The sequence below is a fragment of the Pithys albifrons genome, chromosome 3, assembly GCF_047495875.1.
Source record: "Pithys albifrons albifrons isolate INPA30051 chromosome 3, PitAlb_v1, whole genome shotgun sequence".
Classification (NCBI taxonomy): domain Eukaryota; kingdom Metazoa; phylum Chordata; class Aves; order Passeriformes; family Thamnophilidae; genus Pithys; species Pithys albifrons.
Window position 1 is genome coordinate 25,649,823 of NC_092460.1, and position 27,705 is coordinate 25,677,527.

At 45.7% G+C, this 27,705-nt stretch overlaps 2 protein-coding genes across 3 annotated transcripts in view; one reads left to right on the top strand and one right to left on the bottom strand.

Annotated features, from left to right (window-relative positions):
• Positions 1 to 788: 788 nt before the first annotated feature.
• ASCL1 (achaete-scute family bHLH transcription factor 1) lies at positions 789 to 3,236 on the bottom strand. Its single transcript, XM_071551069.1, has 2 exons — positions 2,140 to 3,236; positions 789 to 1,958 (listed from the first exon to the last, which is right to left on the bottom strand). Exon 1 carries the CDS (start codon positions 2,816 to 2,818, stop codon positions 2,162 to 2,164), a length of 657 nt encoding a protein of 218 aa, XP_071407170.1. The 5' UTR covers positions 2,819 to 3,236; the 3' UTR covers positions 789 to 1,958; positions 2,140 to 2,161.
• An 8,541-nt stretch (positions 3,237 to 11,777) lies between these two features.
• PAH (phenylalanine hydroxylase) overlaps positions 11,778 to 27,705 on the top strand; it is a 36,948-nt gene continuing 21,020 nt past the window's right edge. The window contains exons 1-4 of one of the 2 annotated variants that reach the window (XM_071551066.1): positions 11,821 to 11,911; positions 13,339 to 13,436; positions 15,823 to 15,930; positions 25,557 to 25,740. In XM_071551066.1, the coding sequence (XP_071407167.1) occupies positions 13,374 to 13,436; positions 15,823 to 15,930; positions 25,557 to 25,740 (355 nt within the window). In that variant the 5' untranslated portion in view covers positions 11,821 to 11,911; positions 13,339 to 13,373. Of the gene's footprint in view, positions 11,912 to 13,338; positions 13,437 to 15,822; positions 15,931 to 25,556; positions 25,741 to 27,705 lie in introns of both variants that reach the window. The other variant, XM_071551067.1, reaches the window with a different exon arrangement.

Consider the following 27,705-nt stretch of genomic DNA (forward strand, 5'->3'; position numbering starts at 1 on the left):
TGCTTTCCGCTTGGCTTGGTGCACGCAAACTGAATTTGCAAGTGATGCAGGAGCCAGGCAAAAGAAGGCGAATTCTGGTCACGTCCTTGCTAACTGACAACAAGCAGGCTAGCCAAAAAGAAAAAAAAAAAGCGGGGAATGGGGGAAGTGTCCAATTCCTATTTGAGTCTTGGTAATTGGGTACTTTTACAGGCAGATCACGATATTTGGGTAGAATAACAAGCTTAGAAAGACTCATGTTTCTAAGCTGCCACACAGTTCTACTGCTTTATTTATTTATTTTTATCTCCCTTCGCCTCTCGCTTCCCGTCTTCTCCGCGACGGTTTTATTTATCCAGCCACTATCTTTGCAGCAGCAACACAGCAGCCCGTGTTTTGCGTGGCGGCGCCTGTGCCATCCCCCGTGTTTTTCTACCCCGTTGGGTCAGAGCCGCGGAGGAGGACAGGGTCACATCACCGAAAGGCGGGATGGAGCGCCCTCTTTTTTTAAGACTTGGGCTTTGGGGGAAATTCTTTAATGTGCAGGAAGGACAATGCAATCATTAATCATTCCCTCGCCTTTTGATTTGGATACACATTTGCAACACAGAAGGGCAAGAAAACAATGGTGATACCGCTAGATCTTTGCATATTTATATAGAGATAAAGATATATATTTTACATCCATTAGATACAAACACTTTATATGCAACTTAGCTCCGGTATAACATCAATTAACATTCCGTCCTTACATTCATCTTTGTCAATGGCAGAAAGAAAAAAAAATGCATGCGGTAGGCAGCTGATTATTTTAATTAAAAAAAGTTTTATTACGAAACTAGTTTGTATGAAACAGGGTTATACAGGACCTTTGTAAGTTTGTAAGAAAACAGTAAAAAGGCAGTGGTGTAGGGGTTTTTTTTTTGTTTGTTTGCTTGTGTGGTTTTTCTTTTTTTTTTTTTTTTTCAAAAGGCAGCATATAAAAACAAATGGCTACCGTTTTGCGTTTGGACAATAGCTGCATAAACTTTGTTCACTTTGAACATTGTTTAATAACATTATTAATACATTAACAAAGTTTCTATAAAGTAAGACACGTTGGTGCTAAAGTACATCTGGAGTAAATCCAAGTCCTTTACAAACCACATACAAAAATGGCAGTTGTAAGGTAACGTCGACTACAAGTCTAAACATGAAGAGGTAATAAGCATTACATATTAAAAAAAGTATCAAGATATACACATTTTAAAACATTTGTACAAAACCTCTATAAATCTTTCTCTCTCTTATGTACAAAAATAGCTTAATATATCCCCAACCGGGTTAGGATAGATACAAATAGATTTTCTTATCATAAAAAAATTCACCAAAAAAAAGAGATTGGAAGCATTCTATGATGGAAACAAGAGGAAAAGCCTGGAGCGAGGGGAGGGAGAGGCGCGGGGAGGAGAGGGGTAGACGGGGCTCCAGGGACTTCTTTGAGTACAGCATAGCTTAACTTCAGCATCTCCACAAACATCGGGAAATTATCTTTGTCCACAGATGATGAATACCAGTCTCTGAAGGGCCGCAGCGGCAGCGAGGTGCGGAGGGTCTACCTTTCAGCAGGAGAGGAGGAGGAAGAAGAACTCCTCCGCCAGCCGAGGAGTGCAGCGCCCTTCCTCGCGAGCCGGGGCTACCCCGCCGGACAGCCGCTCCGGCGGGGCGCTGGCCGTGGCACTGCGACGGAGTGCAAAGGCCGCCCGGGCTCCGGGGCCGGGAGCGGCCGCCCCGACCGCCCCTGCGTCGCGCAGCGCTCTGCCCGCCCGCCGAGAGACGTGCCCGCACCGCCCTCCGACGGCGGGGGAGCTGGAAACGCAACAGGTTCTTTTTCTGGCTGCATTTTTGTCTCTCTGTGTGTGAACTGGTTTTGTGTTGGGGTTTTTTGTTTCGTTGGTTTTTTGTTTTGTTTTGTGTTTTTTTCCCCTTTTGTAACTGTCCTGTAACAATAAAAGAGAGAGATGATCAGAGCCGCAGCCAGGACCAGCGCAGTGCCGTCCGTAAGTATCGCGGCACCTGCCCCCGGCGGCTGCGCCCCCGCCGCCCCGCGGCCGTCCCCCGCTCTCCCCCCCGGTCTCTGCCGCCCAGCGGTGCCCCGACCCTCCGTGGGCGCGTACCCACCTGCCGCGGGGGCGGTCGGCGTTCAGAACCAGCTTGTGAAGTCCAGCAGCTCCTGCTCCTCGGGGCTGAGCGGGTCGTAGGACCCCTCGTCGGAGGAGTAGGAGGAAACGGGAGAGCCCGCCATGGAGTTCATGTCGTGGGAGTAGCTGGGCGAGATGGTGGGCGAGAGGACGCCGGCCTGGAAGGCGGCACTGACAGCGTCATGCTCGTCGAGCAGCTGCTGAAGGGCGCGGATGTACTCGACGGCGGAGCGGAGCGTCTCCACCTTGCTCATCTTCTTGTTGGCGGCGCCGTTGGGGACGTGCTCCCGCAGCGTGGCGAAGCCCAGGTTCACCAGCTTCACGCGGTTGCGCTCCCGCTCGTTGCGCCGCGCCACGGCCGCGGGCTGCTGCTGCGGCAGGCTGTACCCGAACCCGCTGAAGTTGAGCCGTCGCTTGCAGCGCATCAGCTCCGGCGAGGCCGAGCGCTGCCGCTTGGCAGCCCGCGGCACCGAGGGCTTGCCGCCCGGGGAGGGCTGCCCGCCCGCCGGGCTCAGCTGCGGCGGCGGCGCCCCCGGCGGCGGCCCCGGAGGGGCGGCGGCGGCAGCGGCGGCCACCGCGGCGGCAAAGAAGCACGCCGGCTGCAGAAAGGGCGGCTGCCCGGCGGCGCTGGACATCCTGGTGGGGCTGCCGCTGGCCATGGGCGCGGGGTCGTCTTGCGAGGCGGGGGCGCCCGAGCGGCGGCCGGTCCGCCTTCCCCCACCACACACAAAAAAAGGAAAAAATTCGAAAAGAGGAAAAAGAAAAAAAAATTACGACGTTCACTTAAAGAAAAAAAAAAGAGCAAGGCGACGGACGGCAGGGGAAAGGGACAGCGGCGACCAACGGGAGCGGACGACGGAGCCGGGCGGGCGGCGGGGACGGCGGGCGGCTCTGCCCGCCCCCCTCCCTCTCGCCCTCCGTGCGGCGGCCGCGGGGAGGCTCGTGGCGCTCGCGTGTGCGAGGCTGCTTTGCAAAGCCCCTTTTGCAAAAAAGTGGCTGAGGATTGTGTCTCTTATAAGGGGCGGACGGGGCTCGCCTCCCCCTCCTCTCCTACATACATACACACACACACACACACACACACACACACACACATACACACATACACACACACAGGCACGCACTCTCCCCCCGCCGGCCCCCGCGCTCACACACACGCACACCCTGCACCTTGCGCCTTCCACGCTCCCCGACTTTGCCGGCCGCGGAGCGCCGCCGCATTTTCAGCGCGGGGGGAGCTCGGAGAGGGGAGGGGGATGCGCGCACACACACACACACACACACCGCACACAGCCCCCTCCGCGCACCCCGCGGTGCCCGCGGCCCCGCCGCACACGCGCTCGCCGACGGCCCCGCCTCCCCCACCGCCCCCCGGGGCCGCCCCGCCCGCCGCCCCCGCCGCTCGCGGGTTTGTTGTTGCAAGTGCGTGCGCCCGGCGCGTGCCGCGCTCCCGGCCCTGAGCAAACACCCGCCGGGGCGCCGCGCGGGGCGGGAGTGGCGCGCGCGGGCCGGGCCGGGCAGGGGGAATGTGTGCGGGAGAGGGAGAGAGGGGGGAGCCCTGCTCAGGGAGCTTGGGGGACGGCCCGGGAGCCCTTTGCTGCCCTGTCCTACTGCTCCCCGCGGAGATGGGGTTCAAGCCGGGGCGCTGCTGCGGAGGGAGAAGGGACGGGGTGGCTCCCGGGGAGCGGGGATGCGGGCAGCACCGGGATGCGCAGGGCATCCTCTGCGCCGGCTGTCGCCGGGGCGCTGGAGGGCTGGGCCACCTTCGAGGCATCTGCCGGGGTTTGGAGGGGAGGGAGAGCCGCAATGCGGGCAGTGTAGGCACGGCCCGTGGCGTGGGCAGACAGGTGTATGCCTACGGAAGTGCCCTTGCCATTGCCAGGACGCGGCGTGTGCGCGGGCCTTCGGAAAGGGAAACTTGGCGTGAGGGACCACGGAAGGGCGGGTTTCCCTTGTCACTGGGAAGCACCGAGTCTTGCGGTATCTCTCCCTCCTTTCACCGACTGCTGCCAGGCTGAGTTCCCTGAGTGTCCGCGACCCGCCGCCCGAGGGCTGTCCTTCCCCCTCCCCACTTCCAAACGCCCGAACCTTGTGTGCCCGGCACCGCACACGCCCCGCGGACGCGCTGATGGCTCTATTAGCCAGCAACAACGGCGGGTGAGCCCGTGTGGGTGTTAGGAGAGGGAAGGCTGAGAGCAGAGTGGGGAAGGGCAGACTTCTCTGGAAAAGTCACCTCGAATTATCCCTCTGGAATGCTGAGCGCCACGGGGCGAGCCTGTCTGGAAGAGAAAGAACAAACCTCTCTTGGGTGTGTTCCAAGTTGACGGTTCCTGCCAAGGTCCGGCACTGTAGGGAGGAGGTTTGTCTCACAGGGCGTCATAAAGTATAGGTGTGCTTAGGTGTGCTGGGCAGAGCAAGCAGGTGTGGATTCAGCGTGCCCTTCACTACCAGATCCCATTTTCCTGGCCATGCAGTCTCCTTCCTGGTCCCGAAGAAACTCACTGAGCCCCTGCACCTCTCATGGCACTCTACAAAGTGTAAGCAGGTCACCAGCTTTCCAATAGGTCAATGGCATTTGCTGGGGAGTCAGAATGGACCTGGCCTGTGCAAGGGAAATTATCCCTGCTCCCAAGTGAAGTCTCAGTTTTGGCCAAATGTGAACAAGCAGTGCTGAGGTTCTGAGAGCTTGAGGATGGCATGACTGGGGAATCACACCAACCCTGGCGACTGCAGGGGTATAGACAGCCTGTGAGATGTGGCCTGGCACAGGCTGGTGGCCCTGCTTTTGGCACAAGTAGCAGCAAGGATCCCGGCATGGCCTTCTCTCACTGACCTCCCACCTTTCAAATATATATGTTTCTGAGAGCTTTAACACATTTTTCTGGTTCAGCTCTGTCTCGTCTCTCCTTCTTTCTACACCTTTCCACTCTATAAACTCAGACATCTGTGCTCTCTAACCCACTAACGAGAGCGGGACAATGATATGACAGTCTCACCATGCATGACAATATGGCTCTAGGAAGTCCCTGATAGGGGACTTTAATCCCTGGTGCTCATATCAGCTCTAAAATGTGGAAGGAGTGGTCCATGCATGGTCCATGTTCAGGTTTCAGTGGAAATGAGTGCAATAGCAAGCCCTACTCTGTTACTGATCTCAATTACAACTGCCTGGAGCTGTAAAAATCACTTCTCATCTGCCACTGGATCTTGACCCTGGTTGCGCACATGAGTTTAAACAGTGATAAGCAGCAACATTGTAAAGGAGAACCTTAATGTGCACCTGTTAACCAGTATTTTAGTATTTTTTAACATGGTTGCTTTTAATGCACGCATGTGATGAAAAAGGTGAAGTTGTTCTGTGTGGTCTAACCTCTGACATACTTATTTCAGCACCCTCTTCACTGGCCACTGAGTTTCTGACATAGCCTACTGGCTCACTGCATGTGAAACATCTTAAATTGTTTTATTCTGTCTTAGGCAGGACATCCAGACCTAAGCAGAATAAAATCTTTGCTTGTATTTTCAGTTTAGGAAGCTCTCTCTCTTGAGTTTCAAGTCTTCTAGATGGTTTCTTCAACATCCCTTGTCTGACATCAGAATTGTCTGCACTGGAAATAGTTGTTGCATCACCAGCTCCACGTTGTGACTTTGGAAAGCGGTAACAGAAATACCAAAACAATTTCAGCTCTGTAAATTACATATATATATTTAAGTAATTCTTCTGGAGCAGCCCAGTTCCAGATGTAGTGTGGAAACACCACATAGTGACATTCCTGCCCTTTTTTCCTGAAATGGCAGAATGAGACTGAAGTTTCTGGGTCCCTCCTCTTGTCACAGAGGGCTCTTAAGAAGGCAAAACCCCTGAGTCCCAGAGGTCATGAAGTGCAATTTGAATGTAATTTTGTCTCTGTGGCCCTGTACCCACTCAGCTACCCTGACTCTGGGTATGTGTACGTGGGGCAGAGCCTTTTACTCCCTTGGCTCAGCATGGTCCTTTTCCATCCACTGCTGCTGGGGAACAAACTCACCCATCGTGTTGTCTGAGGTAATGCCAATCTTGCCAGCTCCCCTGTCTACTCACTATGCAGAGTAAGGGGTGTGGGGCTGCCAGATTTATAGATAATAAATACTGTTTCATGATTCCCCACCTTCACCCACTCCTATGCGCAGTCCTGCACCTGCACTTTGAAATTCTTAATTCTAGCATAATGATAAATAGCCCTTGCCTTTCCATTGGGCTTTTTTTTTTCTTTTTTTTCACTTTTTAAAAATCTTGAACTGTCATTATTTTATAGTGACATTTTTGTGTGCCTAAATGGTAGCCATACTCATGAGGTCTTTTGAAGTCCTTGCCTTTCTTAAAAAAATAAAACAACCCCAACTTTGGTATGCCCTTTTTTCTCCCCTCCCCACTTCTTTTCTTTTTTAAAGGCCATTTATGTTATGATTAAATGCTGTCTTGGAAAAGCAGAACGAAAGTCGTTAATCTATATAGATCTTCAAAGAATCGATACATTCGGGACTTCTGTAGGATTTGTTACACTCCATTTTGTTACAGTAGGCAGCTCGTCTGGATTTGGGCACATGTGTTTCTCTCTCTCCCCTCTCCCTCCCCCTCCCCTTTCCAGCTTCCCCCCCCAAGAGTGAAAATAAAGTAAAAGGTCTTTCATGGTAAACAAAACCAGCTTATTCTCCACATAGAACACATGAATAGCTGGAAAAAAAACTTACAATAAATGGTGCATTTTTTTCTCTGCTGGGTATAGCATTCAAGATCAGTCCAGTATTCAAGAAGCAGTCCATTTTTTGCTCAGCAAGAGAGTTTAGAAAAGAAGCGTGGGGTCTATTCAAGGATCTTTTCCCCCTTCACAATTGCTGGGCTTTATGAAACCTATCTTCCATGCCTTGTCAGAGTATTTCTGGGGACCAATTAGTGCTTTGTTGCAAGGCTTCTTTGCTGAATCTTTGAGCAGCAAGAAAAAGCTCTCTTGAGTCTCCCCTTATTTTGACTATTTCAGTCATTACTCAGTGTAATAATTAATATGACAACTGGACGCTGAAGTTTGTATAGAAACACCTCGGCTGCAGGAGAGAGTGTGCAGTGGGTGGTAACAAGCTACAGATCAGACCGAGAAGCCACACACACAAGGAAGGGAGAAAAAAAGAGGGAGAGAGAATAATGAATTAAAAGAAAGAGAGAAAGAATAAAGATAAATAAATAGTTGGTGCAGCCCGAAGAAACATAATACAGACTTGGGGGGGAGGGGGGGGGAAAGGGAGGGGGGGCAAGGCACTTAAAAGGGGTGGAGGGAGGTGCGGAGGAGGGGCGACCCGGGGTGGTAAACTTATTTTGAAACAGTTTCTATGTGAATATAATTTCCAAAACTATGACACTTTCAGAAGTCAGGCAAATTATTTTCTCACCAAGGAGCATCTGCTTACACTTTTGCACACTTAATAAACTTTAATGCCTCTTCGTAAGCGCTCCTTTATGGAAAGAATAACTTTGAACATTAAACCATATTCGTGAGTAGTTGTTGCCTATCCTGCCCAGAGTGGAGGGAGGCTGGTTCTCGGGATAGCAAGTTGTTCGGGTTTTCTTGGCATTGTATCGTCTACGAGACGAATAAAGCCTGTGCCCTGATGAAGAATTAAAAATGACGTTTGACCAGGGACACTGCTGAATTCTCCTCGAAAGGCGTCTTGGGATGAACACTCATCACTTTGCAGACATTTCTCCGGCTGCCAATTAGGGCATAATAAATAATTAGAGGTTTTAAGCATATTAGATACAGCTCATGCTAATGAGCTACAGCAGGTCTTGTGCTAACCTGAAGTGACAGTTTGCATATAGGACTGAAAAAAAAAAAAAAAAAAGGAAAATAAAACCCCCTTCCGAGGCAGGTTTTCCCCCCGCGGCCCGGGCCCCTCTCGCCCCTCCGCAGCTCCCGTGGGTCCCGCCGGGCGCTGCCTCTGCCTCCCTCCGCGCCCGCGGAGCGGAGCCCTTCGCCCGTCGGCCCCGCCGGGTATAGTCCCATTGTGCGGCCACGAGTTCCGCGGTCCGTCACAGCCCTGGGTGATAAATCACCCTCCTCCCCTCAGTGTCTTTTCTCGGAGAGTTAAATTTTGGGACCTGGGGGGGTGTTCGTTCCCGCCGCCTCCGAGGCGGCGGTGCCTTGTCAGGAGGGGTGGAAGAGGGTTTGGGCGATGCCGGCCGCAGCCTGGGAGGCGGATTCCCCCGTTCCCCGGGAGGGCAGGCGGCGGCGACAGCCGGGGTCCCCCCACTTCCCGCCAGCGGTCTCTGCCGTAAGGACACAGTGCCACCTCCCGGCCACTCGCGCCCCGGAGAGAGGGAGCCCGGAGTACCCTCAGGGGAGGGGATGGATGGGCCGCCTCTAAAAAGTAGGGAGGTTTTGAAGAGCCCGGGTCTCTAATGAGAGGGGATATGGCCGGCCACTATGATGCAGACTGGGGTGTGAGGAAATGCAGCCTGTCTGGAGAGCAAAGGAGAGCTACAGAACCCCGAGACCTCTGGCAGATGTGCACACGATACTGAAACGGGGAACTGCTCCCTCCTTGCTCACCCACACACAAATCGCCTGGGAAACTCATGGAATCCTCATCTGGGAATTTTTTTGTGAGCTTCTGTTTTCACCACAAAATCCCACCCCCCTCCACTGCTCTTTGCTTCCTCACATCAACTGGGACATTCCAAACCAGCAGGGAAAAGACGGGCCCAGTGTCCTTGCACAGGAAGGGACATCCCTGCCCAGACAAGAAGACACGTAACTGCAGGGAAGGCACCACTCTGCAAATACTGGCTAAAGGCAAAGACAGGAAAGAGCAGTCTGAAAAGCAGCCAAAGTCCATGACCCTTTGAACTTGCATCATGCCGGCCAGGGGAGCTTGCCAACTTTCAGTGCAAAGAGTGCTGTTAACTCTGTTTGAGCAGTGTAGCCAGGAATGGATGCATGTGGTGTACATGGGCATCCAAAAGAAGTGTGTGTTTTGGGGGAGAAGGTGCATTTTCAGATGAACACAATGAGAGACATCAGTGCTGTCTGCATATGGCTGAAAGGAGTGGGTTGCATGGTGCTGCAGCAAGAGACTGGGGCAGGAATAGTAGACTCAAAGTTCAGGTGCTCACACAGAGCCCGGGGAATCACGCACATGGCACCACTTGAAACCCAAGTGGGGAAATTGCAGTTAGCAATGTCACTGCAGGAGGATGAACCCATGCTTGGTATGCTGAACTAGTACTTCAAAGAGGGCAGGGAAGCTCTAGCAGTTTGGACTCTGAAATGGTCCAAGGTAACCAATACTGATGCAATTGCATGTTCCTACTGTAACAGGACTGGGCACACACACACACACCCCTATACACAGCACTTTGTTCCAGAAGAAGAGAATCTGGTAATTCCTGCTGGCAAGAAGGAGCTTTCCTTCCCCTAACCAGTGCCTTTTGCTACCATGCAACCTCTGACAGTCCAGACTGATTAAACAGTGAACTGGTGGCTATACGCTGGTGATATCATTATGACTATGAACAAAATAGGGTAAGAGATAAGCTTGCAACATAAGCAGAAAAAGCAGGGGATAGGAGAAGGCAAAATTACAATGACTTGGCATGAACAGTATTTTGCACACCTGATATTTCAGTTTTCCTTGCCATTACCATCAGGTAGAGTGAACATACATAAGAAAAGGGATGGAGAAAAAAAAGTGAAAAAAAAAGTGAAAAGCATGAAAAGCTACAGAGAAGTAAAAGAGATAGATCAAATATCAGTGAAAAGGGAAACAATAAAGAAAGAAGAAAACACAAACAAATGACAGAAAGAATAATTTATGATTTTGGATGCCACAGTTACTTTGGCCAGCCAAAGCAAATGCATTTGTTTGTTGGTTTTTTTTTTTTAAATCTCACTGAGAAATAAACCAAATGGCAAGCCTTCTCAGTGTCCCTCTCATGGATAGGACTGTGCTTTATGCTTCACAAACACAGGACACAAAATACTGGCTACTGTAGTGAATTTACTGGCTGAGTCGTTAAAAATTTTGCCAGTAGTTTTTATACTGCTGGTAATTACCGAGGATAACTTCCCCCTACCCTACTGTTCCATCTTTCTTTGCTCCCTCCTGCTGCCACAATCTCAGTAGGGCCTAGTGTGTTATTGTGCATCACATTTGGCTGTCTACCTGGACCTGCCAGCCCATACCACAGGCTTGCTAATCACTGCAGGAATTAACTTTCTACCCCTACATATATATCTGCAGCTTCAGGATGCAAAAAGAAGCAACTCGTCTGAAAAATGTGTGTTTGCATCCAAAGAACTGAGTTACTTCAGATGCACATTATAAAGTTGATAATTTCAGTGGGATGGATTCTGATTCCACAGTCGTGGGGTTCAACATGGGTTTGGACTATGATCCCTGAAAATGACTCTACTCAGTTTCCCTACTGCAAGGCTGATTGGATTTGGAAGTTATGGGATTTTGTAAGGACCAGCAATTCAGAGGACGTCTTTATTAGTGTTCACCAATCTGAGTTTGCACTAGTGCATGCAGTAGAGCTTCCCTCAAGGCTAAAATAACTGTGAAGAGAATTTATCTTCATCACACAAATATAGCAAGATTACCTGCCTTGACATAGCATGTCTTGTAAGACTTCATCTTCCCAAATAGCAAGTTAAATCCTTGCTCAGTTGCTTTATTTTTCCACCTGACCTCTGATATTGGGCTACAGCTTTCCAATATTCTCTTTTCCCCTTCTAAACCAAATTTGTGCTCTTTCATATAGATAATTTACTAACTTTTTCTGAAATACTTTATGCCCCTCATGCTGTCCCCTGTGTTGCTTTCCATGGCTGACACTATATACAGACATACATACATCTGCTGTTCTCCTACATCCTCCTGCCCTAGAGTTCTGACCTACTCTTTCCTGCTCCTTTTCTTCCTTTACATTCTTCCCTTTCTCCAAGTTCAGGCTCTTATCCCAATGTGAGGTTCATGCATCTAACTCCTTCCTCATGCTTCCCTTACACTGGGTGTCTCTCTTCAATGTCTGGTGAGCAGAGCGATGTCTTCTGCTCTCTAACCTCTTGGATCCACCCCAAAGGTCCTATCAAAGGTCAAACCCCTCAGTTGCTGTGCTGTGCTAGAGCCTTCCATGCCTGGTGTTTGACATCCAAAGAGCAGATTCTGGAGAACATCTGATATCTGTTCCAGTGGAGTGACCTCCAATGAGAAACCCACCTGAGGCTGAACACACAAGCTGTGGTGGGAATGGATAGGCAGGAGGCTGAAACTGAAAATGATGTGTTGATGTGGAGAAATGAAAACAGCTGATGTTGATCAGGAGGAGAAAAACTGTTAATTCAGAGCATGCTGCTCATCCACGTTGGGTGCAGATAGAAACAATATGCTGAAGAGTTGCTCTGCGCAGGCGTGGAACTCACAAGGGATGGCCAGCCTGGAGTGGCTTGTTTGTGTGCCAGGGGTGGGTGGGGTGGGCGTGCAGGGAAAACGCCTCCTTGGCATGTTGTCCAGGGGAGGGAGCTGGGGAAGGGGAGGGAGGGAGGGAATGTTTCGCCTTGCTTGCTCCACTTTAAATACCTTTGCACAGAGCTCTGGTCACTGCAGTTAGGTCAGAAGGCTTCACCTGCTGCAGCGGAGGGGCCTCCCTGTGTGGGCATTGCTGCCTCTGCAACATGGACTCACAGCACTGCAAAATGAATGGCGACTCTTTCCAGGTAGGTGATGGGGTCTGCATGCCTGCTTTTTGCAGGGAGGGGCCTGTATCTGCCTCAATCCAGCCTCACCATGCTTGCAAATCTTGTCTGCCACTCTCTGAGATCCAGTGTGACCCAAGATGGGAGGAATCAACATGACCAGTTTTGATGCTCTGCAGTGTCTGGTTGCCACCATTCTTCCTTTTGACAGCCCCCACACTTATCTGTTGTTAATTGTGATTTTAAGGGTGCAGTAAGAATGCAAATAAACATTGCAGCAGTATCCTTGCATACATGGCAAAGAGAAGAAGCAGCAGAAAATAGCAGCAGTTATTAGAACTTGTGTTTTCTTCTGTTAAAGAAAAACAGATGAAGTTATGTGCTCTTCTGGCAGAGCTATTTGTTAAATTTGGGTCTCTGATTTCCCTCTTTTTAATGTTTACTGACTGACTTTGAACCCTTTGCTTTGGGAAAAGCAGGAAAGTCCTGATGCCCATGCCCTTTGATTACAGGAACTAATGTTACTACAGGGGCAAATGACATAACCTGAGGCCAGCATGGTTAATTATTAGGACCAAATCCTGCATGTGTATGTTCTGTACAATGCTGCTGAAGCCAGAGACAAGCTGCACAAGATGTGCAAAAAAAGGGCTTCAATTTATACACACCTTTTTAAGAGGTGCCAAGGAAGCCTCATTTCCTACTTCTTTGTGTGCTGAGGCTGAACTCCCACAACAGTTCTGTAGGGTTCCATCTTGATACTTATCCAAGTTGTGTAATTGTTTGGTCCCCATGATACCTGTGGGAGATCAGCATTGAAACACCTTAACAAATCGGATGTAGATTCTAGCTCCATTTTCACAAATAACTTAAGATTCTTATGTAATTTGAAATATTTTCCCCTTTTTTTTCTACAATTTTGTATGTCCAGTAAGTCTGGACTTTACAACACAGGTAAAAATTTTGTATCCCTGAAATTGCAAGGAAAACTTTCTCTGGCTTTAACAGTGGTGGAATTCACTCTGAAGGGCTTTACTTAAACATTTCAGAAATGGATTAGAAAGCTGACAGGATGATGTTATTGAGCCCAAATACTGTCACAGGTGTCAGAAAGGCAATGTCAATCTAAGTGCAAAGTGGTTAACTAAAAATGAAGATTTGCATGGTGCTCAGGTAAACCTGTCCTTGCATGTACACTTCATTATTCTTTGAGACATACAAGGTTCAGGTATGGCTGCTCATGTACATCAACTGGTTCTTTGTTTACTTCTTGGGGGGAAAAAAAGTAACTGGAAGAAAGTTAGAGCTTAGTTTAGTCCACTTCATTTACATATGTTGATTTATGCTGTTCTCAGTGTGTGTTGATGTACATTCCCTCCAAATGTATTGATAAGAACTGGGTACCAGGAAAACAATCATTTCAGTCTTCTTTTCTTTTGCAATGAAAGTTGTCGCCTCTGTGGACAGACTCAGGCATGAACTGATGTTTGTAAAAAGACCTTCCAGTGAACTGAGGGCATATGTAGATGTGCAAGAAATTAAGCAGGTATGATGCTGTTTACAGTATTAATGCTGACTCCCACTGCAATGTGTCTTACTTTTAAGAACCAACGTAACAATTTACAAGAGTGGGAAAATCACAGAGGACAAATTGAAAGCAGCTGATCTCAGCATGTCAAGACTATTGACCAATATGTACAGAAAAATTTTTAAAGGCATTTTAGGGTAATCTTATAGTATAAAGAGATCAATTATCATCAGGATTACTTTATAGGGTTTAAACCTTGCAGTGTAACCCCTACAAGTATCCAAACCACAAGTTCTTCATTTATTGTGCAGATTCAAATCTATCTGTCGTATAAGTTTGTTCTTACAGCATGACTTGTCAAGAGTATTTTAAAAATAGAACTGCATGTCTTTTAAAGCAGTTTCACTTCTGACCATGAAAACCAAACTCTCGATCCCTTGGACAGATACTGGTGTATCACAGTTCTGTTCCTAACATCAGTTTTGGCTTTGGAGCATGAAAACACAAGGGTAAAGCAATGCATGAACAGTATTTGAGATGACAGTTTTAGTTACAGTATGATAAAATTTCTCTACTACAGACATTTGGTTTGACTTTTGACAGACTCCTGACATCATTTTCCCTTGTGGTTGCTTGAGGTGTAAATGGGTTTCATTAGCCAGCTGACACACCACTTCCAGCTGCTTTTCATTTTGGTCCTCATCATGTAAGAGCAGGGTTGACTCTCTGGCTGGGTGAGGACTCAGCAGACACAGAGAGGCTGTGGGAAGTATCACAATTGAACAGATGGCAATCTTCCTTATAGTGCATAAAACTGGTACTTCTACTATAGTTCCCAACAGAGGTTCCCCATAAAGGTAGAAAACATTTGGAAAACCTTTTCTAGCCTCTGGAAATAAAGTGAGATAGAAAAATGTGCTGCCAGTCTCTGGTAATGAATTCTCATGTTAGCAGCAGCCTTGAAGGCAGCGGTGGGGACAGCCTGAAGAATTTAGACAGTATTTAGTTTACAAAAGAAGGCAGTTCTTCATAGCTCTGGAAATGCAGTCCCACCAAGAACTTTTTGGCTTCAGGGCAGCTGGATTTGATTGTTAATTTGTCTTCTATGAAAGCTATCTTTTCTGAGGACAATATTTGAGTACTGAGACTTTATACTCTGATTCATATGTTCAATTAAGCAATAGCTATAATGAGGACAGGCTCTGACTGAAAATATGGATCTTCATAAAGAAAAATCAGATGGGTACCTTGAGTCAAGTTTTGGCCTAGGACTTGTTACACCAGGACCCATCTGTTTTGCAGATGTCGGGTGTGATATTTGAAATGCCAGTCAGGGCCAATTTGCCCAATATCAATAGAAGTTAAAAAAAAGAAACAAACTAGCAAATAAGACATTAATGTGACTCCCAAAAGTTTGTGATGGTTGTGCATCAAATTTCCTCTGACATCAGAAAAATTAAGTGATTCTTGAATTCTCAGCAGGCCATGTCAAGTACCCAGATAGTTCTGAAAATCTGGCTCCAATTCAGGACTCAATTGCCTGTTTCTTAAGTGATGAAATAGCTCTTCTCTGCTTAACAAGGCTTTTGTGAAAAGAAACACATGTACTGAGACATGCAAAGACATTCTAGGAATGAGAACCATGAAAATAATTAAAATAAACATTCTCCTTCCTTGAGAACACTGGAAATTGCCTTTTGGAATTTGCAGAGCAGAAAATCAATAAAAGAAAGGGAATGAACATAAATGAAAACACATCTTGTCCTAACTGAGTCTTTACTGACTGTGGGATTTAGGCAAGAACTGAATGTTTGCTCCAACATTTTTTGCTTTTTTGTTTCTTTAATTTTCTTTGTTTGATGTTGTTACTTTGTTTTTAAATCACCCTCCATATCCCTCTTGTGAATACTTCCTCTCTCCTGAGGATACCTCAAAGGTACAAGCAGAACTGAAGGGAAACATAGACCATGATCTGCATCTCTTTGCAGAGCTCATCTGCATTGGTCTGCTTCATCCTGAGTGTTCATGAAAAGAAAGCTTGAGGGAAGGACTTTCCACTGTAGCTGAAATCAAAGTAATGTTTCCAGTCATCCCTGAGCTTGATATATCTGTCAGGTGAAGGAAGAGAGACATCATATTAGGCTATTTTTGTGTCCTTTGTAACAGCCTTTCTCCCACAAGGGCCCTAGTTTGAGAGAAGGGATTTGCGTCTCTAGCATCATAAACTGGAGCAGCCCCAGAGCTGCTCTACTCTGGCAGCAAGTTGCCTTGATTCCCACTTAAAGCTGTTTTGTACGCTCTTTACGTTGCTGATGCCATGTGGGTGGGAAATGGAGAAAAGCAATGACTTCCAGAGTGAATGTAAATATTTTTTGTTTGTGTGTTTTCTTTTCTGTCCTTTCAGGAATCTATGTACATTGAAGAGTCCCCAAATAAAAATGGTGTAATATCTTTGATTTTCTCTCTGAAAGAAGAAGTTGGGGCATTGGCTAAAGTTCTGCGCACATTTGAGGTAAATATTTTACTTCAGGAAATGTGACCATGTCTTTACAATTTTGTATTGCAGTAACATTTTCGCAGGGTATTTGAGATTGTGTTTGTTATTCTGTTTCATTGCCATAACGAGGAAAGCACCATGCATTTTTTTTCTGGGTGTAAAATCTCTTAAAGTCTTGGAGCAGAAGTAGCCTTTTTCAGTGAAAACTTGATTTCAAACTTTTAAATTAAAACCTCTACATTTAACTGATACAAGGGTGGAAAAATGCATTTTTTCCACTTAAAAAGGAAATATTCCACAGTAACTGCTTGAGTAAGAGGGAGAAGTGAATTGGGCCATGATCTAAGATTGTCTTATAAGCAAATAATTTGCCTTATAACATATAAGGCAAATATAACCTGCATGTCAGCTGTGTGACTCATACTGCACATTGCATGAAGTATTTCTTCTGGGGGCAGCTACTGTCCTCTTGGCTCTTGTCCACCTCAGTAAATCCCATATAAACAAGCCCACCATCTTCCACCCATGTTACTTCTACAGAGTGGGTAGAGGGAACCTACAAAACAACGTCAAAAGCACAGCACTTTGTTTACACCAAAGGGATTTGACTTGTACTGACTGATTTGGGAAGCTTTAGGGGCAACAAGGAACCATTTACCTTTCAGGACATTGTGTGCCTATTTATTCTTGTAGAAATATTTCCCAGATGTCATGAATTCTGTTTGAAAAGCACGAAATCCCTGCAATTCAGGATGATTGTGTTGCAACACACACAGCTGTGTACTCTGTGCTCCCAAGCAAATACACTGTTATACTGTTATATTGGTTCTGTGGCTTTTGTGTTTTTTTTAAGATCTTCATATAATAGTTGTGCCTGAAAACAGTAATTTCTGTAGCACACTGTGAGAAGTTGTGGCCTGCTTATTTTCCATTCATAAATTGCATTTACTAGGAAATGAAATGTTTGTGTGTTATTGGTACAAAGGAAAAATAATTATGAGTTAGAGGACATATTTGATTCATTAAGAGGAATGGAAATTCACACCAATCTGGCAGAGCTAGTCTGATCTGTGGACTGACCACTGTAATAGTCCTACAAAATGTTGGTATTTCAATAACGTGTATGCGTGTAAGTGAATTAAGGAGACTGTTGATATTCTCTTATTAAATGCATTGGTGTCTAACAACCAAAACGCTGTCAGTTCTAAAGAAAAATCGGTAGGGTAGGGGAGCTAGTATAGGAAAGAGAGAAGTTCTTGAATAAGACTTGTCTTGCCCCAAAGCGGACAGCTGTACTTGAATGTCTGACTCCTGGTTTTTCCCAGAGATCCAGATGGCAACTGAGGGGTTGGGACTAAGTTGAAATCTGCACTGTTGTCTGGGTGGTTTTCCATCCCAATGAATCTAACTCTTTCTGTGCTAACTTGCAGTCTCCTCCAGCACCAGGAGTTCACAAGAGACTTGTGCATAGGTGCTCTTATATTCATTTTACATGCTGTTGGCAAAGCAGTGGGGAAGTGGATGTGTGGCTGGAAGAAAGGGATTTAATGGTGCAAACCCGACCTGCAGCTTCAGCTCCTCAGGGCTGTTGTTGGTGAATTCCTGATGTGCAAACTGGAGCAGCTCTTGGGCTGTTCTAACTCAGTTCAGAGAACCCCACACTCTGCACAGCAGTGTAAGAGATACACATACATGAGATAACTTCTACCCTTTTCCACCTGGGCCATTACTATGGTGCCTCAGAACCACAGTCTCTGTGCTCAGAGACATCCACAACAGAGACGGGGAAAGTGGTAATATGAAGATGAAGAGTGGGAAGAAGAAGGAAGAGCTTAAGAGAAATTCTTCCCCTTGTACTGCTTCACTGCTTAATAACATCAACTGTGAGTTGCTATAGGAGTTGATTCAGACTCTGTCAGTGGGCTCCTCTAGGCAGGGAGATACCATGCCTTGTCCCCAGGGGTCTATCGCCAGCTTGTTGCTGATCAGAGGATACACAATGCATTTGTCACAGGGGCCTCGTAAGGAGAAGATGGGAGGATGGCTGCTCTGTCTGTCATTGCCTCATGTAACCACATGAAATAGGAAAAATAAAACCAAACGTGCCACAAAATATGATCAGGCTGTTCCCTGGGTGCAGATGTGGCACTGCAGTTGCTGAACCCCGTGGAGGGTCCACACCTTGTGTGGCAGCTGGTGCCAATGACCATGTATGGCAAGTTCAGAGACCCCCTGTTCCTTGCTAGGGCTGGGAGCTGTCCCAGGGTCTCTCTGGGCACTCATGCATTGGAAGGCAGGCAGAGAGCCCAGATCCACTCTCTCCTTCTCCCAGGTTGGATTTGGGAGTGATTAAGAGACAGTGCCTCCAGCACAGGCTTTTGAGGTTTTAGCTTCTTCTCTAGTCAATCTGTAAAACTACTTTGGGACATGAAGGGGAGAGGAGTGTTGAGTGACCTGCAAATATGAAAGACTTGAAAATAAACCCTCTCTCACAGGGAAGGAAGCATGGAAGCAAGAGCCATATTGAGACACAGGGAATTGAGGGGATACCTAAAGTAAAGAGAGAGATCTTGAGGTGCCATCAGCACACAGGCTGCCTTTCTATAAATGAGATGTCTGTGTGGACCTAGAGAGGTTCATCCTCTACTTGGTTTAAGAGCTGAAGAAAAAAAAATTCTGTTACTTTGGGTGGACTCTCAGTGACTCTTAAGTCCCTTCCTGGGATGGAGGAACAGCTCTTCACTCCTAGGTTCACATCTTCCCCAAGTTCTGTTCCTGTGCTGGGGTAAAACTTGGCCAGACTTTAGTCCCTGTCCCAGCTTGTTCTACACACGTAGCAAGAGCCCAAAGGAGCTGTGGTGTGTTCTAGCCTGGGTCTGCCCCTAAGCTGTCATGAGGTCCAGGGCTGCTGGCTCATCAAGCACCATGATTCTTCCCCAGTCCAAATGTAATCTGTACTTACACAAGAGTCAGACTGTCCAGGGAAGGAAATAGGGTTCAAACACAGCCCAGAGGAACTGAGTAAGCACCCATTGTGGAGACCAAGATGGACTGAAGGTATGGCTGCCTTGTCCACGTAGGGCCAGGCACAGGGACAATGGCTACAGAGTGCTCATAGCACAGAATTATGCCCTCTAGCTGAGTTTAAGAGAACTTCAATGTGTTTTGTGGAAATGTAATGTTTGTCCTACTCAAACATCCCTCAGGGTTGCTCATGCAGTTGACACAGTACTGCATGGTCTCATATTTGTTTTTTTGCTCAAAGATCCAGACTTTTTCTCTTCAGGTCCCAGTTGCACACAAGTATGTGGCTACAGTGACAACTGTTGTTTTCCCTATGCAGCTTGAAGGCTTCTTTTGTGAAGAATCTCCCCAATGTACTCAGTTCCCTATGTCTGGTGGCTTTATGTTGATTATTTCCACTTTTTTCTTAGTTCACCTTTAATTCATATTATCTTTTATGCATTTCTGTGTTAGGTCAATGCACAATGTCCAAAAAAGGCAAGTAGTCTGCATGGAAGAAGGACAGTCACATATTTAAGGAAAAACTGTAAGGCTTTTTAAGTTGAAAGCATTTCTATTTCTAAAAGCAAACCCAGACCATGTCTATGGAAGAGTTCAACATCCACTTTTAGAAAGAGGAGAGTCCTCTCTGTCTCACACTCTGACAAAAAATAACGCTTGGGAAGACCCCAACAAACACCAGACCTCAGTAGGCTCCTAAGCTTTTCTGGCCCCTGGTTCTATTTTTTGGATTAACTCATGAGTTACCCTTGGTAGAAATGTTTATTTCTCTGTAGTGATAAAAACCTATTGAAGTCAAGATCACTTTTTTGAACAATGAAGTCTGTTCTGAAAGAAAAAAGTGAAGAAAAATTAAAAGGTGTTCCCTGTCAAAGACTGGCCTTTCCATAGTTAAAATCATAATAAAAATATCAGAAATAGACATTTCCATATGTAAAAGGGAATTGTCTTCAGTTTTAATTGCAGGTTTTCCACATGAATTTTTGAATACATTGATCTTCTCTGAAGTTCTTTTTCTGATAGATTTGTAAATATTTGGGGATAGTCACCTGCATCAAGTTACAAACATTGAAATACCTTACAAGTTTTCCCAATCTCTTCTCAGAGAGCAGCCTTCTATCTTTTCTTCACTGATAAGACTTTCTCAAATACAGCGCAGGACTCCAGTGAAAGGTGCAGCCATCAGTGGGTAGGGCTCTATTTCAATAGCAGCCTCATCAATTTTCACTAACTATTCCTGCTGCTGGAGTAAGTTACTGTTTCATGGGAGTAAGTTACTGCTCCATGGGAGAACAGGATGGGGGTAACAGGTTGTATTAAATGAGACCCTGCACTTTCAGAGCCAGCAGAAATGACTCTGCTTTTTTCTGTTTAGGAACTTTATTCAACAGAAAGTCCAATGTGACTGTTATCTCTTTGTCCCTTGGAAAGGTACTGACTCTGCCATGGTTTGGGTTGTTTCCAAACTGGGGGAAGAGAGCAATCACTCTGGCCAGGGGGTGTGTTGGAAGTGTCTGCAGTGATAGGTGAACAGGTCAGGCATGCCTCTGCCATGAGACTTGTTTTTTCGTTGTACTGTACATATCCACAGCTCCTATTACTTTATTACACTGCTCTAAATCCATGTCCTCAGCCTTATCTCTCCTCGTCCTAGGGCCAGGAGAGCAGGATTTCATGATCTAGCAAAACAATATGAGTTTAAAGCGGGGAGTGCCCTTTCTGTAGATGCTTGTGCAGTGCCACATGTTTTTGGTTTGTCCTATCTCATGTGTTTTGTAAGTAGATTGTACTGAAACCCTCATACCAAATTTCAAGGTTGGAACTGAAGTGTTGAGTGATAGAGATCAGGGACATCAGGGGCTGCTGCAGGGCCAGCTGCCCTGTGGAGCTGCTTGCTGGTAGGGACCTATTCTGGGTCACTTTGCCTCCATGAGCTTGGAAGGAACACCCTAGCAGATGTGAAGAATATGGAGAAGCTCTGTCTTCAGCTGAGAAGCAGCCCCTTGGGCAGTAAGGCTGAACCAGATGGTTGCCTTTGCTTCACTTTGGGAACCCAAGGCTAAAGTCATCACTGTAACTTCCTAAGTCCCCTGATCTGTGAAAATTAGGCACTGAGCTTCTACTTGTGCTTCTGAAAGTGTCCTCCTCTAGGAAACCCTGAACTACCTCACAACAAGGGTTAAAAGAACATGTCACCTTTTTTTTGATACCAGAAAGTGAAAGTAAGTCCTTGTTTTGGGTGTTTTCATACAAATTCCCACTGAATGTTGATTAGTGGCACCACAGTATTGTTGACAGTTCTTCATCTGGTAACAGTGTGGGATCTCCTGATGAAGCCAAACTTGATTAATGGCAACAGGCATGGATTTAACAGCTGTACTTAGTTTTAGAACCATATACAGGAGCATTTAGTACTGCATAAACAGAGGGATATATGAATGTCATGGGAAGTAGTAGTCCATAACTTCCCCAAAAAGTGGCCATCCCTACTGAAAGCTTCCCCATGTAGCTATGAAAACACAACTTTTCTCATGACCAGGCTATTAAATTCTCTGAGGGTGGCACTACGTTATCTTAGTATTGATCTCTGAAAGACTGCCGATGTAGTGTAACACCAGACTGGTTTTATCCTGCCAGTATGGGACAGCTGCAGCCTAGGAGATGCTCAGCTGGGATGGCATAACCTGAACTAACCTGGGGAAGGGACTGGACCTGCTTCACAGACTCTGAGAGAGAGCCAAGGCTGAGATCCTAGACTGTGGGATAAGGCAGACAGGGACATGGGCAATCTCCTTCCTGCACCCACCATTGTCCCTGTTGTAAATTGATATCTGTATCACTAACCCCTTCTAAATTGCTTAGAACTAAGTACTAACTTGATTTTTGAGCTCTGAGAATGTGTTTTGAGACTTCTTTCCATGATGTCAATTCATGGGCTCATCTGATTCCTACCAGTTCTAAAATAGGAGAGGCAGAATAGACCAGTGTTAATAGTTCAGGTGTGAATCCAGCCTCAAACATATGAAAGCACAGATATTCCAAAACTGGTTAGGAGTTATGTTTCATCAACAAAAAGTAGTTTAGAATACTATAAGAACTTTTATTAGCTGACTTTTGAAGGCATACATTATCAAGATTTCAAGCTCTACTTGAAATCTTTCTCAGGTTCTCCTTTCTCAGGTAATTGTCTCCAGAAGCTGGAGCTTTAAATAAAGCATCAACTACTGTGAGAAACTTGATGCAATTGCAAGATTTGCCAATATCAAGGATATGAAAAAGTTCTGAACAATGTGAAACTATGAAGATTAAACACTAGATGGAGTAGTTGGACTAGAATGAAATTTGTAGAACGACTCTAGTTACAGAGCCACTGTAAATATTTTGAAACTAAGGGCTTAGTAGCAAGGCACAGCATAAGAGCACACATTTCTCCAAGAGCACCAGTTCAGGGAGTTGGATTTGTGCAGCTAAATTCTTGCTCTGCAAACAGTCACCAGAAGGGTTCTCCCTTCAACTTCTCTCTTGTGAAGTTCTGAAGGCTTGCCACAAAGAGGTAATTGGTTGGCTCTGCATGTTGTGGAGTGGCAGATATTCTTCAAATCAACAGCAAGTAGCTTGGCACTGTGGGAAGGTGTTCTGCTTATCTCAGGTGTAAGAAAGGAGGTCACTCTCTCCATGAGCTACTTCCTCACTGTATTCTTTTTTATCCCCTTTTTCCCCACTGTCTTAGGTTGCGGTCATATTTTGAGAGGCATTGGTGGTTCTGCTGCCTTAAGCATACCTTGTGCCCACCCTCTAGCTTGTCTCTTCATTCCTAACCTCTGCATTATTCCCTTAATTTTGTGGGCATTGTTGTCTGGGCAGCTGCTCACTGAGCCAGGCTGGAAAGCAGATAGGGTGGAGAAGTTCACCTTGTCAGAAACAAAGGGATCCAGTTAAGGTATCTTCAGTCTGGAGTAGATAAGGTGTTGGGGTGAACTTATTGTGGCCTTTCAGTACTTAAAGGAGGCCTATAAGAAAGATGGGGATAGACCTTTCAGCAGGGCCTTGTATGATGGGATATGGGGCAGTAGTTCTAAAGTAAAAGAGGGTAAATGTGAGGAAGAAACTTTTATGATGAACATGGTGAGACACTGGCGTGGTTTGCCCAGAGAGGTCATGGCCTGGAAACAGTCAAGGCCAGGTTGAATGGGGCTCTGAGCAACCTGATCTAGCTGAAGATGTCCCTGTTTATTGCAGAGGGGTTGGACTAGGTGGCCTTTAAATGACTCTTCCAGCCCAAGCTATTCTATGGTTCTATGATTCCATGATCTCTCAAACAGCTCTGCTATCTCCAGGGAAGGGAGATTGAGGCAGTTGTGGGTGGGGTAGGGAAGCAGGAAATAATAGCTACTGAAGAGGGGTCTGTGTTATCATACCCTCTGCAAGATGTAGAAACCCCATTCAGGGCCTGGAAACCCATTCCACTGTGAGACAGAATACAACACTGACATATCTGTGCAAAGTGAGAGTAAAGCAACACCTTAGTATGCCTGCAATGACAGGCAGAGGTTTTGCACCCCCACTCCACCTCTCTGAGTGGCTGTGTAGAGCAGCCAAACAACCTGAGCTCCAGGTGCCAGACCCATATCGACGCATTGCGGAGGGCTGGGAACCCCCTGCGCCTGCTCTCTCTCAGAAGCTTCCAGTGCCTCACCAAGCAGAGGGTACAATGTGCAGTCTGTTTGTGAAATGGGGCTTTGGAGGCCTAAAACAAATTGTCCTCGGGATCAAGGACAGTGGCAGCCATTCTCTCTCCCAGACAGCCCTGCAAGGATGGCTTCTCCCAAGAGCAGCAATTGGTGAATGAGGTTTTGACCTTTTCAACTTATTGTATTGGTATTTAGCCAAACAATTTAAGTTCATCTGTAGTGTGCAATGCTGAGGAAACAGAGGAATGACATGCATGTTTCCTACCGAGGAATAAACTGCCCTTTGTGGTGAAGTAAATGAGGCTTTTGCCGCTGATGGCCAGATGCCCTCCTATGCTGCGCAAGCACTGAGAGGAGCAAAGAAAATCTTAAAGGGTTTGAGAGGCTCAAACAAAGGGACGTACAGCTAAAAAAGGTTCCCTCTTTCTTTCCTGTAGGTCACAAGTAGATGCTCACAGTGTTATTTCATGGATGAAATCCAGACCTCTCTGCAGCAGGGGACACTGACAGCACCAGGGCCATCACTTCTTCCCATGTAGTTTGGGATCTTCTTGAGCTTGAAAGAAGCAAAACAAAAGCTTCTCCAAGGCTACTGAGCATCATGTGTCACCTTTTCTGAGGTTAAAGATTCTCTGATTTTGTGATCCTCAGGCCCAGATTTCCTCCAGGGATTTGTATTCCTCTCAGGGGACAGAAGCCTGGACCTGGCTATGGCATTCTGTGTCTGCAGCTGAAGTGTGAGCCTGGCAGGATGGTCAGGTGGCAAAGTCAGGGCCCACTGAAACCTGTTTAAAAGGTTTTTCTGAAAAAAAAAAAAAAAAAAGAAAGCAAGAAAGCAATACTTTCATATTCAAATTGTAGTGCTCAGGAATATATTTGAGGTCAGCTAAACTGAGGTAGATTTTCCCAGACTTTTGTTTAAGTGACTGGAAAAATAGGACTTTTAGCCACTTGTTGCTTACATAGCAGCATGATCACATTCCTGAGATCAGGTTCCCACTGGCTATAGTTATCAAGACTATACTTGCCAATGAACTCTGTCTTCAGAGCTAGGAGATACTGCTGATGGTCAGCAAAGATATTTGGTGAGACAGAATTTGGATTTCCAAGCTAAAGAAAATCTTTGACCATGATTAAATTCTAGACCAGTTGCCCAAAGACACTGAGGAGTCTCAAAACTTGATACAGCCCTGAGCAGTGTGCTCTAGTGGAACCTGCCTGAGCAGTCTGTTGGACTAGCTGACCTCCAGAGGGCCCAACCTCAGAAACATTGTAATCCTGTGACTTAAAACACCCATGTTTTTATTTGCACAGACCTGGGTTGCCTTTTTTGGTGCAAATCCAAGTTTCCCATTGGATCTCTGCACAACAGCTGCTCACAGCCCTGGAAACTGAGCAGGTGGCTTTGTAGGTGATTGTGCAGTGGTTTGGCAGAAGCTTATCTCACAGGGTGCACTGCTGCTTGCTTTTCTAGTCTTCTTTCAAGGTGTTCATAAATACAGCATTCAGTTTCTCATGAGAGGGTACTCTGTAGGTGGAATGCCTAATTCCCACGTTGATCCTTGGGAAATGTCCTTGTCAACACAGACAAGCTCTCATTATGTACTTGAGGTACCGGTGTCACCATTTACGATACAAAGCCTATTTGCAACTTGTACCCTGCTTCCACCTTTTTCTAAGCTTTACCTAGTGCATAGTCTTTATAATGGTGCTCTGCCTAAGGGTGAATCCCTCAAAATTTTCATTCTTCTTTCTATGACTTTGTTGTGAAAGTTCTCAGTCCAGTGGCCACAAAAGCCAAGCATCTATTTTTGAGTTATTTGGATTGTGTAGCATGGTTTGTTGGCTGACACATGTATTTATCTAGTCTTAATGTCATATTCCTTCCCCCAAACCCTGTGGAACCAAAGTTTCTCTTTCTCAAAGGAAAAAGGTATAAATTTGACCCATATTGAGTCCCGACCTTCTCGTCTCAACAAAGATGAGTATGAATTCTTCATTAACTTGGAAGGTAAGAATGTCCCAGCACTGGATAAGATCATCAAGTCCTTGAGAACTGATATTGGAGCAACAGTCCATGAGCTTTCACGAACAAAGAAGAAGGACACTGGTAAGGATACACTGACAAAGATAACATTGACAAGGAATATTTACATTATATACCGAAATTACTTATTTTTTCCTGTAGTAAAGGGGATTCTCTTGCATATTTATGGCTACATTTCCCTCTCTCTGCCTATTTTGCCAATGGTATAAGCTTTTTCATCTGCACATTTTCTGTCAGTGGAAGCTGCTGTAAGAAATCTCAGGGAGGTCAGTTTCAATTTTGCCTTTGGAGGGAAATAAGGAAAGATTTTATGATTTGTTTGTGCTGATAATTTTCAGAGATTTGCTAGAGTTGAAGATGCTTGGTAAAGGGGTGGCTGTCCAGCAGCTACTCTGAGACATACTTAAATGCCTCTTGAGATAACAGATGTGACTTTAATAGGATTTCAGACTTAAAATACTTTAGGTCTGGATCTTCCTCTTCCTTCCTAGGAACAACATGAAAGGACTTTAATACCTTTTTGAGATCAGTGCTGGTAATCCTTTTACAATTTCCTTTGTGTCTTAGCCATGACATTACATTTGAAGATGAAAAAGAAGAAGTCAGATACTCTTTGGAGTCAGTTCTTTCCATTCAAGAGACAAAGGGACAAAAGGTTGATTAGGTAATTTATGATCATGTCAAATCAAAGTGCTTCACTTTTGGGAGCTTTTTAATTTCCAGAAGAAAGCAACAAGGCCTTGCAGGGCTTGACATTACTTTTATTTTTCTAGTTATTATGTAGATATTAACAATAAATTTCATTAAATAATAAAGTTGTGCATAACCATTGGCCAGAGTTGGATAGAGATACAGCTCTAAATATCATCCAAGAAAGTCCCAAGTGTGAAATTTTGACCTCATAGAAGTCAAAACTCCTGTGGTCAGCTGTAGGATTAGGATTTCATTGCATGTTACTGTGTTGATCAAAGGGGTTTTTGAGCTAGATTATCCTGTCACTGCTTCAGAAAGGGACCTGATCCCCTTTTGTCTGAGAGGATAACTTGTGTTTATTTGTTAGTTTCATGAATTCAGAAATAGTATGAAGTGGGAGCGATTTATTGCTGAGGAGACAGGGAAGACTGATATTTCTTTTTGCCCTTTTCCTTTTTTTTCAGTTTCAACTCCTCTCATGTGTCATAAGGGTCTGGTCAAACTGAATCCCCAAAGAACCATATTTTGAAAGGTCAAACAAGCCCTGCTTAGGGGATGAGCTGTGGGTGGCAAATTCTGGGCTGAGGCAGCTACAAACACAGAGTGAGATGGGAACAGCCCGGGCTGTAGGAAATGTGGTAAGATGCTGTCTTTTATCAGTGATGGCATTAACAAATAACAGGGCTTGTGGTGCTTCTTAGGCCAGCTTGCCTTTCAAATGGATCCTCCTGGCAAATCTGGTCATAGTCCACAAATGTGCTTATGTGAAGTCTGATTCCCAAAATACAGAATCAGAGCAGTATACTTCCAGGGAGGAAAATCTCAGAAATATGGTTTATGGGGATATTGCCACACTCTTCTCAGTGGGCAGGTAGAGGTTGGGAAAGTTTTTTTCCGGAGGCAGTCTGGAATCCTATGGGACTGATTCTTTTAGTGCTATTTAAAGATGCTCTCATTCCTTCCCTGCTAAGGATTCATTTTCCTCATGCTCATGATTTGAGAAAATAAAAATCTATTTTGCTGTTTCCTGTAGGAAGTAAACAGTGCCATTTTGGGGGCACTGCTTTGTGGACACTCAGAGGAAATTTCTGTATTCTGTTCATTCTGTATATTTCAGTGTTAAACAAGTGTGTGTGCTTTATTGGGTAAGGGATAAATGAATATCTTCTTTTTTTCTTTCTCTTTTTTGCTCTTTTTTTTCATCACTTAAACTGCTTTTAGGGTCTTTTTTTCAGAAAAATGCAAAATGTAATAAACACATTAAATAGTTACAAATGTCAGACTTGGATCAACAGTATAGTTTTAGCTGTGAGCAGCACAGCAAAATGCTCTAAA

Bases quoted from the DNA above. Each gene is read 5' to 3' on its own strand.
- ASCL1 (XM_071551069.1), bottom strand. From the start codon at position 2,818: ATGGCCAGCGGCAGCCCCACCAGGATGTCCAGCGCCGCCGGGCAGCCG.